This window comes from Oncorhynchus mykiss, chromosome 17 (genome assembly GCF_013265735.2).
Source record: "Oncorhynchus mykiss isolate Arlee chromosome 17, USDA_OmykA_1.1, whole genome shotgun sequence".
In the NCBI taxonomy this organism is placed as follows: Eukaryota; Metazoa; Chordata; class Actinopteri; order Salmoniformes; family Salmonidae; genus Oncorhynchus; species Oncorhynchus mykiss.
This window is the reverse complement of record NC_048581.1, coordinates 60,450,472-60,465,897: the sequence shown is the minus strand read 5'-3', so window position 1 is coordinate 60,465,897 and position 15,426 is coordinate 60,450,472. Positions and strand designations below refer to the sequence as shown.

The following is a 15,426-nucleotide window of genomic DNA, read 5'->3' as shown; positions in this document are numbered from 1 at the left end:
GACTTAAAGCGGAGGACATCTTCCTCAGTAGCACAAGGATTGTCTCCAGGAAATGCCATGTTTGATGTGACTCCAATCATGGCGTCACCTCCTTATAGGTAAACCGTCCGTCAACCACACAACGACAGCTCTATGGGCAACTTGAGCAAATGTCACCACTGATAAAATTTCACAACGACCTGCCTCCAAACATGGGTTCAGCTGCACAAAGAGAAAGAGAGAAAAAGTGAGCAGAGAAGAAAGAAGAGAAGATCATCATCACCATTATCTGGCCTTATTGTCTCAGGCTTTGATCCAGCTCAGGAGAGCAGCTTTCATGGACAACATCAAACAGATGTCTTTAATGGTGAAACTTCCAAAATACTACTTGATGGCAGGAGGGCAAATAGTCTTTAAGAGAATAGAAAAATAATGGGTGTGCAAAACTGTGGATTCATGGAGGCATACGAGAGGGCTATATGTTACTTGATGGCAATAAGACCGAAATAAATTGGGGTTTAATCAGTTTGAGGTGAAATTGCGGCTTCTGGAAATCAGAATGACAGAAAGACAAAATGGTTGTCATAGTTGACAGAAAAAGGCAAGTGTTTTTTTCTAATACCTTATTAAACATTTTGGTCTCTAAACGAAAATGTTCTAGCAACAGTTCAATAAAAGATGGAACATGCTAGTAGATACCATCTGGCTTTTTGCAGGGTTTTTTGGCACTCCCTTGTGTACTAAGCCGGTAATACTGTAAATCCTGGGATGAGAGAAGAACGGTATGACAGCCACTAGATGGCACTATATCACACCAGGGCTATAAGAACTGAACAGATGCACATGGGGCCATGAAATTTGGTATGTGAAACTTATGTACATGTCCTTAGAAGCTGTGTGAATATCGTCACTGCAACCTTAGATGGCTGCACCAGACCAGTTGGTTGCACTATAAATGTCATTAGCATCAGTGGCACCATAAGATACTAGAGCAATAACTATTGATCAAGTGGACTGTGTCTCGTGCAAATTAATGTTAGATTTAAATTATGCAGATGAATTTGTGAAATATTGTGAAAATAACGCTGAACATATTTCAAATATCTTAGAGACACAAGTTGACTGCAGGTATTTATTTAAGAGGCTACAAATATTAAAATGAATAGAAAAAATCAAAAGAAAAGGTTTAAACGGTATTGATGGTATTGACAAACCATACCGTGGCTATTTCCAAATACCCGGTATACGGTACAATGCACTCGGAAAGTATTCAGACCGCTTGAATTTATCAAAAGAAAATTGCATTGCAGCTTTTTTGCACTCAATCTATACACAAAACCCCATAATGACAAAGCAAAAACATATTTTACACATATTTATTACGAATAAAAAAATGAAATTATTCCTTACATAAGTATTCAGACAATTTACTCAGTACTTTGTTGAAGCACCTTTGGCAGCGATTACAGCCTCAAGTCTTTTTGGGTATAATGCTATAAGCTTGGCACATCTGTATTTGGGGAGTTTCTCCCATTATTCTCTGCAGATCCTCTCAAGCTCTGTCAGGCTGGATGGGGAGCGTCGCTGAACAGCTATTTTCAAGTCTCTTCAGAGAGGTTTGATCGGATTCGGCACAACAATGGCTCTTCCCCCTAGGGGGGCTGAAACAGTTCTACAGTTTCACCATTGAGAGCATGACTGGCTGCAACACCGCTTGGTATGGCAACTGCTTGACCTACGACCACAAGGCACTAGAGGGTGGTGCGTATTGCCCAGTACATCACTGGGGTCGAGTTCCCTGCCATCCAGGACCTCTATACCAGGCGGTGTCAGAGCCCTAAAAATGGTAAAATACTCCAGCCACCCAATTCATAGACTGTTCTCTGCTACCGCACGGTAAGCGGTACCGATGCACCAAGTCTGGAACCAACAGGACCCCGAACAGTCTCTACCCCAAGCCATAAGACTGCTAAATAGTTATTTAAATAGTTAACCAAATAGCTACTCGGACTATCTGCATTGACACTTTTTGCACTAACTTTTATTACTGATAAAATGCGCTGCTGCTACTGTTTATTATCTGTCCATTTATTCCTAGTTATATGTACATATCTACCTCAATTACTTCTTACCCCTGGGACATTGCTATATACACGGTGTACCGAGTCAAAGTTATCGTTGTGTATTTATTATAGTGTGTTTTACTTTTCTATTGTTTCTCTATTTTCTTTCTCTCTGCATTATTGGAAAGAGCCAACAAGTAAGCATTTCACTGTTAGTCTACACCGGTTGTTTACAACGCATGTGACAAATACAATTTTATTTAGATTTGATTGCCTCAGTACAAATAAGTGGCTTATTATGCATCTCAGATGTTTGATGAATGAGAAACATATGCAGAGGAAAATAGTGTATGAGGTACATATGGTGTTATACACTGTATAGTGTATATGTTAAGAAGTGTGGAGCCACAATCATTTCAGTGTGCCCCTGGGAAGGCCCTGGGCTGACAGATTACTACCATAACCTGCCAAGGGCACAGGAGCAAGCTGCAGCTTACTTTTGAGGGAAAATAATAACACTGGTCTCCATTGACAGAGATCTGTTTGGTTTGGCATTGTTCGATGGTCCAGCTATTCAATAATACAACAGTAACACACTGAGGGTGGAAGGTACATTCATTAAGAGTGGCAATCTTTCTCACGTTTGGAAGCGATAGCGAGACTGCTTCAACCTACTGCATGTGGCCAGCACTCTGTGTTCCTGTGTATGCGTGTGTCTATATCTGTCTGTCTGTCTACTGTGTGTTAGTGTTGCACGGTATACCGGTACCAAGGTAATATCACGGTACTAAAACGTCATGATACCAACATTTTAGAATACCGTAGTACCGTTTAATATGATACTACCAAATATATTTTAGCTCAACCAAAGTAAAGATCCCGCTGACTCCTCTTATAAAATGTTAATACAGTTTTGTATATAAAATTCTGTTGAATATTTTTAAGCAAACTAGTCTCTGGTAAGTGTCGGTCCAATAATGTCCACTTCACTTTCATGTGCACATACCCTTTCCAGCCATAACTCACCTGCTTCTCTCCATCTGCTCTTCCTGCACATCTATTCCTCAATCAGTTTAAAAAAATAAACCATGTCACCGGCCATTTTAAATAAATTATGGGTCACTAAGTATTGGTTTGATAAACAACATTGTTCTGTCATGTTACCTAGCTAATAACCTGCTAACTTGACAGTAGTTCTAGGCAAATTTGATTGGCACAAGAAGAAAGGAAATGTGTCTGCTTCACTACTCATAACATGGGCTTCGAAAGGTACTGTAGGAATCATATAGGCTGAATGGATGCCTAAACCATATCAAAAATCTCTCTTTCTGGTGCTCCTTAAATTCTGTTTGGTGCCTAACGTTTTTAAAGTTGGGAGCAGCGTGTGTATGCGTTTGTTGGAGAGAGAATGGCGTGTGTGTTTATGAGAGAGAGGGAGACAGATTGTGTGAGGGAGGGACAGTCTGTGTGGCTCTGTTTACTGAAGAGTAAAGGTTTCATGCAGTGTTTTTCCCTTCCTGTCACAATGACATTCAGATCGTTATGAATATACAGTGCATTCGGAAAGTATTCAGACCCCTTGCATTTTTCCACATTTTGTTGTGTTACAGCCTAATTCTAAAATGGATTAAATTGTTTTTTCCCCCTCAATCTACCCACAATGACAAAGCAAAGTATTCAGACCCTTTACTCAGTACTTTGTTGAAGCACATTTGGCAGCGATTACAGCCTCGAGTCTTCTTGGGTATGACGCCACAAGCTTGACACACTTGCATTTGGGGAGTTTACCCCATTCTTCTCTGCAGATCCTCTCAAGCTCTGTCAGGTTGGATGAGGAGCATCACTGCACAGCTATTTTCAGGTCTCTCCAAAGAGGTTTGATCGGGTTTAAGTCTGGGCTCTGGCTGGGAAAGACTCAAAGACTCAAAGACATTCCGAGACTTGTCCCAAGGTCACTCCTGCGTTGTCTTGGCTGGATGCTTAGGGTCGTCGTCCTGTTGGAAGGTGAAACTTCGTCCCAGTCTGAGTTCCTGAGCGCTCTGGAGCAGATTTTCATCAATCTCTCTGTACTTTGCTCCGTTCATCTTTCCATTGATCCTGACTAGTCTCCCAGTCCCTGCAGCTGAAAAATATACACACATCATGATGCTGCCACCATGCTTCACCGTAGGGATGGTGCCAGGTTTCCTTCAGACATGACGCTTGGTATTCAGGCCAAAGAGTTCAATCTTGGTTTCATCAGACCAGAGAATATTGTTGTTTTCTCGTGGTCTGAGTACTTTAGGTGCAAACACCAAGAGGGCTGCCATGTGTCTTTTACGGAGAAGTGGCTTCCGTCTGGCCACTCTACCACACAGGCATGATTGGTGGAGTGCTGCAGAGATGGTTGTCCTTCTGGAAGGTTCTCCCATCTCCGCAGACGAACTCTGGAGCTCTGTCAGAATGACCATTGGGTTCTTGGTCACCTCCCTGACCAAGGCCCTTCTCCCTCCATTGCTCAGTTCAGTCAGGTCTAGGAAGAGTCTTGCTGGTTCTAAACTTCTTCCATTTAAGAATGATGGAGGCCACTGTGTTCTTGGGGACCTTCAATGCTGCCAACATTTTTTGGTACTCTTCCCCAGATCTGTGCCTCGACACAATCCTGTCGGTGCTCTACGGACAATTCCTTCAACCTCATGGCTTGGTTTTTGCTCTGACATGCACTGTTAACTGTGGGACCTTATATAGACAGTTGTGTGCCTTTCCAAATCATGTCCAACCAATTGAATTTACCACATGTGGACTCCAATCAAGTTGTAGAAACATCTCAAGGTGTTGTATTGAGTAGAAAACATTTTGTGTAGCACGTACATTAAGAAAACGGTAACAAGAGTCAGGGGACGGGGCGAACAGGACTCTAGGACACTAAATGTTTTCCCTGTGGTATCGCGATACTACTTGCGTGGGCCGACCCTGGCCTGACGGATCAGTTATCACAGCACACCAGCTATTTATAGAACACCCCTCTGTGAGGTGCCATTAATATTTCAATATCCCTCTTTCTCAAAGTTAGCTCCACCAAGCTCTTTCTAGTTCCTCCCACCTTTCATCCTCATCTTGCTATCACAGCACTTTAACTAACAAACTCTCTCTCTCCCTCTGTCCGGTAAAGCAAACACAATCTGGCTCAGTTTCCTCCTGCTGGGTAAAGTCTATTACTTTTCAGAGTTATTCCCTAAAGAGACACTGAAACACCCCAGCAAACCTAAATGGTTTCCCTCCTCTTCATGTCTGCTGCAGTGACAGTCCCTGATGCTTAATCACATCTCCAGCACATCTCCACTCCCTCAGGTGCACTTTCAAACAGCCCCTCCAGACAGAGACCTTCTCAGATATAGAGTAACACAGCTATCAGGGGAGCGTATGGTCTTCCTGGCGATTCTCTCCGCCGGAGTTGGTCCTTAGCCATACGAGGGCCTCCCCACATAATGAAGCAAGATCAACGATGCAAACCTGTTGCACTCCCACTATTTTGATCCAATCTGTGAATGTGAGAGCCACTCCTCTTCTCTTGGGTTGTGGCCTGATTCACTTCACAGCTCTCAGCTTTTTCTGCTAAACTGCTACAAGGACTAAAGTGAGTGCACCACTCTGGTGGAATGGACTGCAATGACTAAGCACTCTGAACTATTAACGCACACTACAGTGTTTCAGAATCTAAGACTGCACCAGTGCAAATGCAAACACAAGAGTGAGAATACACTCAGAGCCCAGTGATGCTGCTAAACTAAACTATTTCCATGCCAATCCCTCACCAGGAGTAATCATTCAGATTCACTGAGGAAAAAAACAGGGATCCACAGTCAACTGAGTCAATATCGCACACATCCATTGTAGACAATGATACACAACGCAGTGCTGAAGTCAATAGAGAAAAGGCTTTCAGAAAACAATTCTGAACTCCCACTGACAACAGATCAATGGTGGAAGTGCACCACAGAGATGACTTACTGTAAGTTGAATGCATCTCGTCGATCTTCTCCACACTTTGATTCTTTGAGAAGTCCATGACCTGCAACGCAGTTGGACAAACAAAAAAACATGTACTGTAGAGTGATCATTTGCATTTCAAGAACACACTAGACAAGGTTATTTGCAAGGGACAACGCCTTTTATTGAACATTATGTCATGTTGGGAACAACAAAAAGTATCCGGGGGTCCTGTGGCACAAGTCAGAGATGCTGTGATCAGGTATTGGTACGTACACGTTTGGTTTTCCCCTGAAGTTGGTTCCTGGCCTTCTCGTTGGCCTCCACTTCATTGGCAATGTCTTTGGCTGTTGACAGAGAATGAAAAGAGACCTTTTTGACCCTCCGGATCACAAGCATGGCTTGTTATGTGAACTGTTGTTTTCAACACATTAAGGTCTCTGCCCCTGAGGCTACTGCTGAGGAAATGAAGCACACCCAGAGAAACAAAACAAAAAACAGGAAACGATCAAGTGGTTCAAACTTTTGCTTGTGATTTGCACACAGACACACACAAAGAAAGAAGTAGGCATAGCTCAGAGCACCACTTCATATCTAATAGTCTCAGCAAGGGCTGTTGGACTGGATGCTCTGTCTGCCGATCTTAAAGAGGTAAAGTAGTGTGTCGTTTACAGCCTTTACCCTCCGACATCTTATGCCCAACGACTAACTGAAAAGAGCTAAGAGGTAGGAGGACACACAGTTATACATCTAGCATGATCATGTATCAAGGTCACTTACTGAAAGTCTAATAGCATGTACAAGTAAAATATAACCTAAAGATAGCACAGAAGCATGACAAATGCCAAGGCAAAAAAATAATACTCGCTAGAGCAGAAATGATTTATGTGTTGGTAACAGTAGATTCTCAAATCATGTGCTAGGCTCAGAACAGGCCTTGGTGTTTGATTAAAACCCTACATCTCAACAGAGATGGGGTGTGTTCTAGGGATGGGCATGGTTATAATATTCTTGAATGATTTCTAAATGAAATTTAAATATCCATGTGACATTGTTTCATACAAGGATACACCATGACATGTCACATTCATAAATGAATAAAACCAAATGTTTGAATGTATTTCTTCATGACGTGCAACAATCACAGATGTCTATGTTTTCCAAGTTGACATCACAGTAGAGTGCAATAGAGTTCAGTACAGTAGAGTACAGTTCAGTACAGTGGAGTACTGAACTGTACCCCCCCCCCCTGGGGTGCATGTTTTGGTTTTTGTCCTAGCTCCCAAGTCCAGAACAGACTATGGGAGGTGCACAGTACTTCACAGAGCCATGACCACATGGAACTCTATTCCACATAAAGTAACTCATGCCAGCAGTAAAATTAGATTTTTAAAAAATAAGATAAAAATACACCTTACAGAACAGCGGGGAGTGTGAAGCAACACAAACATAGACACATGCATACAAACGATGACATATGCAATATACACACATAGATTTTGTGTTATAGATAAGTGGTAGTAGAGTAGAGGCCTGAGGGCACACACTTAATATGTTGAGCAATCTGTTGTGAATGTATTGTAATGTTTTTAATATGTATAACTGCCCCAATGTTGCTGGACCCCAGGAAGAGTAGATGCTGCCTTGGCAGAAGCTAATGGGGATCCATAATAAATACAAATACTACACAGATGATTCAAATAACCAACTCATCATCAAGCTTGGATTATTTTTATCAGCTGTGTAGTGCTACGGCAAAAACCAAAACGTGCACCCAGGGGGTCCCAGGACCGAGAACAGTACTGACCTAAACTCTACTCTACTTTTCTTTACTGTACTGTAGTGCTATATGGTATTGTATTGTACTGTAATGTACATCGCACTCTAGCGTGAAACTGATGTTAAGTAATGATAGAGTAACTTCGATCGCCAATGACTGTTATGAATTGCGAAACAGGTCGTTCATAAATTTTGAGAGTTATCCTCAATTAATTCAGCGCATTTCAGCGGTAGGCATAGGCTCTCTCGAAAGAGCGCACGTTCAGGACACACAGACGACACTCTCAGTAGGCTATAGCATTGTCGATTGATACAAACTTTGTAACGGCAGTCAAACAAAAGTAAAATTACCAAAGTAGTAAGTTTGCTAGATAACCTCCAACTAATGACAGAATATCTCCTATTTGTCAAAATTGAGTTGATGATTATACAGATAGCAGATCAGCTCATGAATAAGGGTCAGATGAAAAGAGGAAATGTTTTAAATATGAATGTATCTTAACGGAGACCAACTCTGTAAAAAAAATGACCATAGTGGCAGACGGCAGGGAGAGGTGAGGGAAGTGGTGATTGAAGGAAGATACCAGGCAGCCTATGGGTCATTAAGCCAGGGAGTACTTGGGGATAAAAGAGGAAAAGGCCTGCACAAAGGGGCAGAGAACGGAGAGGGAAGCATGTGTTGAAGAGTGTGAGGAGAGAAATATTTGTCTGATTACCCCCACTGTGCACCGAACCGGTTTGGCTGAGGACCTGCGTTTTAGGATTACCCCGGGAGAACGGAACAGACAACGAGACCAGATTGTGGACTGTGAAATGGTGAATTCCCCACTTTTCTGAAGTGTGTAAAACTCCCTAATAAACTTCCAATTTGCATTCTAGTTGTGCTCCTTGTGCGTGTTTGGTTATTGAACTTGGTGACGTGGAAAACCCACACCCTTGAACCTGCTACAATATCTACTCTCATACCATTTATTGATCACATATTCTCTACAGAAGCTCTCATAAGGGCAGCAATACGAGACACGAGTCAGGATGGCTGGCTCCTCTGTCGCGACGTTACCTGAACGCCCATCTGCGGCCCGCTAACCGTTAGCTGTCTTACCGGCTGCTATCTGAATAGACAATCGGACAATTTATTTATTTTTATTATTATTATGTTTTCTTCTCGGGCCTCTATAACTATATCTATTGTTCTTATTTTTGTTGTTGTTGTGTGATTTGGATTAATCCCCTCTACCTCACGGAACCCCACTAATCTACTGACCGAACGCAAGAGGTGGCTAACAACAGACTCCATCCTATGCTAGCTTGCTACCGGTTGGCTCGGCTAGCTGTCTAAATCGCCGTGACCCTCAACCAACCTCTCCACTCACTGGACCCTTTTGATCACTCGACTAAGCATGCCTCTCCTTAATGTCAATATGTCTTGTCCATTGCTGTTCTGGTTAGTGTTTATTGGCTTATTTCACTGTAGAGCCTCTAGTACTGCTCACTATACCTTATCCAACCTATTAGTTCCCCCACCCACACATGCAATGACATCTCCTGGTTTCAATGATGTTTCTAGAGACAATATCTCTCTCTTCATCACTCAATACCTAGGTTTACCTCCACTGTATTCACATCCTACCTTACATTTGTCTGTACATTATACCTTGATGCTATTTTATCGCCCCCAGAAACCTCCTTTTACTCTCTGTTCCAGACGTTCTAGACGACCAATTCTTATTGCTTTTAGTCGCACCCTTATTCTACTCCTCCTATGTTCCTCTGGCGATGTAGAGGTGAATCCAGGCCCTGCAGTGCCTAGCTCCACTCCTATTCCCCAGGCGCTCTCTTTTGACGACTTCTGTAACCGTAATAGCCTTGGTTTCATGCATGTTAACATTAGAAGCCTCCTCCCTAAGTTTGTTCTATTCACTGCTTTAGCACACTCTGCCAACCTGGATGTTCTAGCTGTGTCTGAATCCTGGCTTAGGAAGACCACCAAAAATTCAGACATTTTAATTCCAAACATTTTCAGACAAGCTAGAACTGCCAAAGGGGGCGGTGTTGCAATCTACTGCAAAGATAGCCTGCAGAGTTCTGTCCTACTATCCAGGTCTGTACCCAAACAATTTGAACTTCTACTTTTAAAAATCCACCTCTCTAAAAACAAGTCTCTCACCGTTGCCGCCTGCTATAGACCACCCTCTGCCCCCAGCTGTGCTCTGGACACCATATGTGAACTGATTGCCCCCCATCTATCTTCAGAGCTCGTGCTGCTAGGCGACCTAAACTGGAACATGCTTAACACCCCAGCCATCCTACAATCTAAACTTGATGCCCTCAATCTCACACAAATTATCAATGAACCTACCAGGTACCTCCCCAAAGCCTTAAACATGGGCACCCTCATAGATATCATCCTAACCAACTCCCCTCTAAATACACCTCTGCTGTCTTCAACCAAGATCTCAGCGATCACTGCCTCATTGCCTGCATCCGTAATGGGTCAGCGGTCAAACGACCTCCTCTCATCACTGTAAAACGCTCCCTGAAACACTTCAGCGAGCAGGCCTTTCTAATCGACCTGGCCGGGGTATCCTGGAAGGATATTGACCTCATCCCGTCAGTAGAGGATGCCTGGATATTTTTTTAAAATGCCTTCCTAACCATCTTAAATAAACATGCCCCATTCAAGAAATTGAGAACCAGGAACAGATATAGCCCTTGGTTCTCCCCAGACCTGACTGCCCTTAACCAACACAAAAACATCCTATGGCGTTCTGTATTAGCATCGAACAGCCCCCGTGATATGCAGCTGTTCAGGGAAGCTAGAAACCATTATACACAGGCAGTTAGAAAAGCCAAGGCTAGCTTTTTCAAGCAGAAATTTGCTTCTTGCAACACTAACTCAAAAAAGTTCTGGGACACTGTAAAGTCCATGGAGAATAAGAACACCTCCTCCCAGCTGCCCACTGCACTGAAGATAGGAAACACTGTCACCACTGATAAATCCACCATAATTGAAAATTTCAATAAGCATTTTTCTACTGCTGGCCATGCTTTCCACCTGGCTACTCCTACCCCTGTCAACAGCACTGCACCCCCAACAGCAACTCGCCCAAGCCTTCCCCATTTCTCCTTCTCCCAAATCCATTCAGCTGATGTTCTGAAAGAGCTGCAAAATCTGGACCCCTACAAATCAGCCGGGCTAGACAATCTGGACCCTTTCTTTCTAAAATTATCTGCCGAAATTGTTGCCACCCCTATTACTAGCCTGTTCAACCTCTCTTTCGTGTCGTCTGAGATTCCCAAAGATTGGAAAGCAGCTGCGGTCATCCCCCTCTTCAAAGGGGGGGACACTCTTGACCCAAACTGCTACAGACCTATATCTATCCTACCATGCCTTTCTAAGGTCTTCGAAATCCAAGTCAACAAACAGATTACCGACCATTTTGAATCTCACCATACCTTCTCTGCTATGCAATCTGGTTTCAGAGCTGGTCATGGGTGCACCTCAGCCACGCTCAAGGTCCTAAACGATATCTTAACCGCCATCGATAAGAAACATTACTGTGCAGCCGTATTCATTGATCTGGCCAAGGCTTTCGACTCTGTCAATCACCACATCCTCATCGGCAGACTCAACAGCCTTGGTTTCTCAAATGATTGCCTCGCCTGGTTCACCAACTACTTCTCTGATAGAGTTCAGTGTGTCAAATCGGAGGGTCTGTTGTCCGGACCTCTGGCAGTCTCTATGGGGGTGCCACAGGGTTCAATTCTTGGACCGACTCTCTTCTTTGTATACATCAATGAGGTCGCTCTTGCTGCTGGTGAGTCTCTGATCCACCTCTACGCAGACGACACCATTCTGTATACTTCCGGCCCTTCTTTGGACACTGTGTTAACAACCCTCCAGGCAAGCTTCAATGCCATACAACTCTCCTTTCGTGGCCTCCAATTGCTCTTAAATACAAGTAAAACTAAATGCATGCTCTTCAACCGATCGCTACCTGCACCTACCCGCCTGTCCAACATCACTACTCTGGACGGCTCTGACTTAGAATACGTGGACAACTACAAATATTTAGGTGTCTGGTTAGACTGTAAACTCTCCTTCCAGACCCATATCAAACATCTCCAATCCAAAGTTAAATCTAGAATTGGCTTCCTATTTCGCAACAAAGCATCCTTCACTCATGCTGCCAAACATACCCTTGTAAAACTGACCATCCTACCAATCCTCGACTTTGGCGATGTAATTTACAAAATAGCCTCCAATACCCTACTCAACAAATTGGATGCAGTCTATCACAGTGCAATCCGTTTTGTCACCAAAGCCCCATATACTACCCACCATTGCGACCTGTACGCTCTCGTTGGCTGGCCCTCGCTTCATACTCGTCGCCAAACCCACTGGCTCCATGTCATCTACAAGACCCTGCTAGGTAAAGTCCCCCCTTATCTCAGCTCGCTGGTCACCATAGCATCTCCCACCTGTAGCACACGCTCCAGCAGGTATATCTCTCTAGTCACCCCCAAAACCAATTCTTTCTTTGGCCGCCTCTCTTTCCAGTTCTCTGCTGCCAATGACTGGAACGAACTACAAAAATCTCTGAAACTGGAAACACTTATCTCCCTCACTAGCTTTAAGCACCAACTGTCAGAGCAGCTCACATATTACTGCACCTGTACATAGCCCACCTATAATTTAGCCCTATCAACTACCTCTTTCCCAACTGTATTTAATTTATTTATTTATTTTGCTCCTTTGCACCCCATTATTTTTATTTCTACTTTGCACATTCTTCCATTGCAAAACTACCATTCCAGTGTTTTACTTGCTATATTGTATTTACCTTGCCACCAAGGCCTTTTTTGCCTTTACCTCCCTTCTCACCTCATTTGCTCACATTGTATATAGACTTGTTTATACTTTATTATTGACTGTATGTTTGTTTTACTCCATGTGTAACTCTGTGTTGTTGTATCTGTCGAACTGCTTTGCTTTATCTTGGCCAGGTCGCAATTGTAAATGAGAACTTGTTCTCAACTTGCCTACCTGGTTAAATAAAGGTAAAATAAAATAAATAAATAAAAGGATTGGGATGGTAGGACAATAGCCTAGGCTATAAATAAAGCTATATAAAGGCTACTACGAGTGACACAGTGGTCTAAGAAACTGCATCGCAGTGCTAGCTGTACGACTAGAGATCCTGGTTCGACTCCAGGCTCTGTCACAGCAGGCCGCGACCGGGATACCCATGGGGCAGCACACAATTGGCCCAGCGTCATCCAGGTTAGGGGAGAGTTTGGAAGGCCGCGATATTCTTGACCCATCGCACTCTAGCGACTCCTGTATCTGGCCGGGCGCAGTGCACCCTGACACAGTCGCCAGTGTACAGTGTTTTCTCCGACACATTAGTGCGGCTGGCTTCCGGGTTAAGCGGGCATTGTGTCAAGAAGCAGTGCGGCTCGGCTCGGTTGTGTTTCGGAGTACCCACGGCTCTCAACCTTCGCCTCTCCCGAGGCTGTACGGGAGTAGCAGCCATGGGACAAGACTGTAACTTCTAATTGGAAACCACGATTGAGATTCAGTCCAAAAATATTACAGTGATTGATTATCTGAAAAGTCACAGGCTTTTGGTCGGGAGAAGGACAGGCTACTTAACGTGAGTTAAGAGCAAGCAGACTTGTATAACATGCTAGCAAAATCAATCACTGTAATCAGCTAATATATGAGCAAACTAGAATAAAAATAATTAGCACTGACCTCAACTTAGCTAACAATTCCCAAGCTTAATTGTTACCACATATCCAAACAGAGATTCAGTGAAAACAAAAATTTGACATTGATTAATTTATCTAGACGATTCCCCCACTCATCTTGCTGTCCCAGTCAAAACAGTGCTGAAATGATCATCTAGGTAAGCACACACGCAACTATTGCTTTAAATTAGCATAACAGTTGGATATAACTTTGGGAGACTCCGTATAAGCAAGAATTTGATACATGCCTTAAAATGCATTAGCGTAATATTTTCATAATTCAGTTGATCATTACTGAAGTGAGTTGTCTAGGCCCAATGACTGTTTCCTTGTCTCCTCACTCCGCTTCCGCCCACCTCCGCCACATTGTTCTCAACACCAGTTTCAATCAATATAGCACTGTTTTCTAGAAATCTAGCTTTTTTTCAGGTTCGGCTCATTTCATTTCTGTGATGTCAAACCAGGCATGGGCTCGGGCTTCAGCTCACCGGAATTGGGTCTGACCAGGATCACATTTCAAGTTCTGATGAGAACTGTAAACTGCATCTGGGTTTTGTGTGCAGTCCGGCAGTATCAATTATGTGCTTTGAATTTATACCGACTTTGTGTGACGTAAATACACTAGGCTAAAGATTTCCATGTGACAATCTGTTTGAATAATGTGCTATTTAATTTTTTCCAATCAGCTGCTGTGCTTGTGTATTTTGTGAAGTTGCACTCGTGCACATTGCGGAATATTTTTGTAATTTTCCGGGTCTTGTCATCTTATGTCCCGGGATCCTGGTTACCGGTTTAAATCCCTAGTCAGTACAATACAGTACAGTACTGTAGAGTAGAGTTTAAATCAAACAAAACTTTATTGGTCGCATACAGTTGAAGTCGGAGGTTTACATACACTTATGTTGGAGTCATTTAAACTTGTTTTTCAACCACTCCACAAATTTCTTGTTAACAAACTATAGTTTTGGCAAGTCGGTTCAGACATGTTTTGTTTACAGACAGATTATTTCACTGTATCACAATTCTAGTGGGTCAGAAGTTTACATACATCAAGTTGACTGTGCCTTTAAACAGCTTGGAAAATGCCAGAAATGTATGTCATGGCTTTAGAAGCTTCTGATAGGCTAATTGACATAATTTGAGTCAATTGGAGGTGTACCTGTGGATGCGTTTCAAGGCCTAACTTCAAACTTAGTGCCTCTTTGCGTGACATCATGGGAAAATCAAAAACAAATCAGCCAAATACCTCAGAAGAAATTGTAGACCTCCACAAGTCTGTTTCATCCTTGGGAGCAATTTTCAAACGCCTGAAGGTAACACGTTCATCTGTACAAACAATAGTACGCAAGTATAAACACCATGGGACCACGCAGCTGTCATACCACTCAGGAAGGAAACGCGTTCTGTCTCCTAGAGATAAATGTACTTTGGTGCGAAAAGTGCAAATCAATCGCAGAACAGCAACAAAGGACCTTGTGAAGATGCTGGAGGAAACAGGTACAAAAGTATCTATATCCACAGTAAAACGAGTCCTATATTGAAAGGTCGCTCAGCAAGGAAGAAGCCACTGCTCCAAAACCGGCATAAAAAAGCCAGACTATGGTTTGCAACTCCACATGGGGACAAGATCATACTTTTTGGAGAAATGTCCTCTGGTCTGATGAAACAAAAATAGAACTGTTTGGCCATAATGACCATCGTTATGTTTAGAGGAAAAGGGGGGAGGCTTGCAAGCCGAAGAACACCATCCCAACCGTGATGCATGGGGGTGGCAGCATCATGTTGTGGGTGTGCTTTTGCTGCAAGAGGGACTGGTGCAATTCACAAAATACATGGCAACATGAGGAAGGAAAATGATATGGATATATTGAAGCAACATCAG

At 43.1% G+C, this 15,426-nt stretch overlaps 1 protein-coding gene across 3 annotated transcripts in view; it reads right to left on the bottom strand.

Annotated features, from left to right (window-relative positions):
* Nucleotides 1-15,426, bottom strand: part of rad18 (RAD18 E3 ubiquitin protein ligase) — a 74,670-nt gene that overhangs the window by 42,698 nt on the left and 16,546 nt on the right. For all 3 annotated transcript variants that reach the window (XM_021569200.2, XM_036950355.1, XM_021569201.2), the window contains 2 exons: nucleotides 6,288-6,358; nucleotides 6,033-6,093 (listed from right to left, as the gene is read on the bottom strand). In XM_021569200.2, the coding sequence (XP_021424875.2) occupies nucleotides 6,033-6,093; nucleotides 6,288-6,358 (132 nt within the window). The remainder of the gene's footprint in view (nucleotides 1-6,032; nucleotides 6,094-6,287; nucleotides 6,359-15,426) is intronic.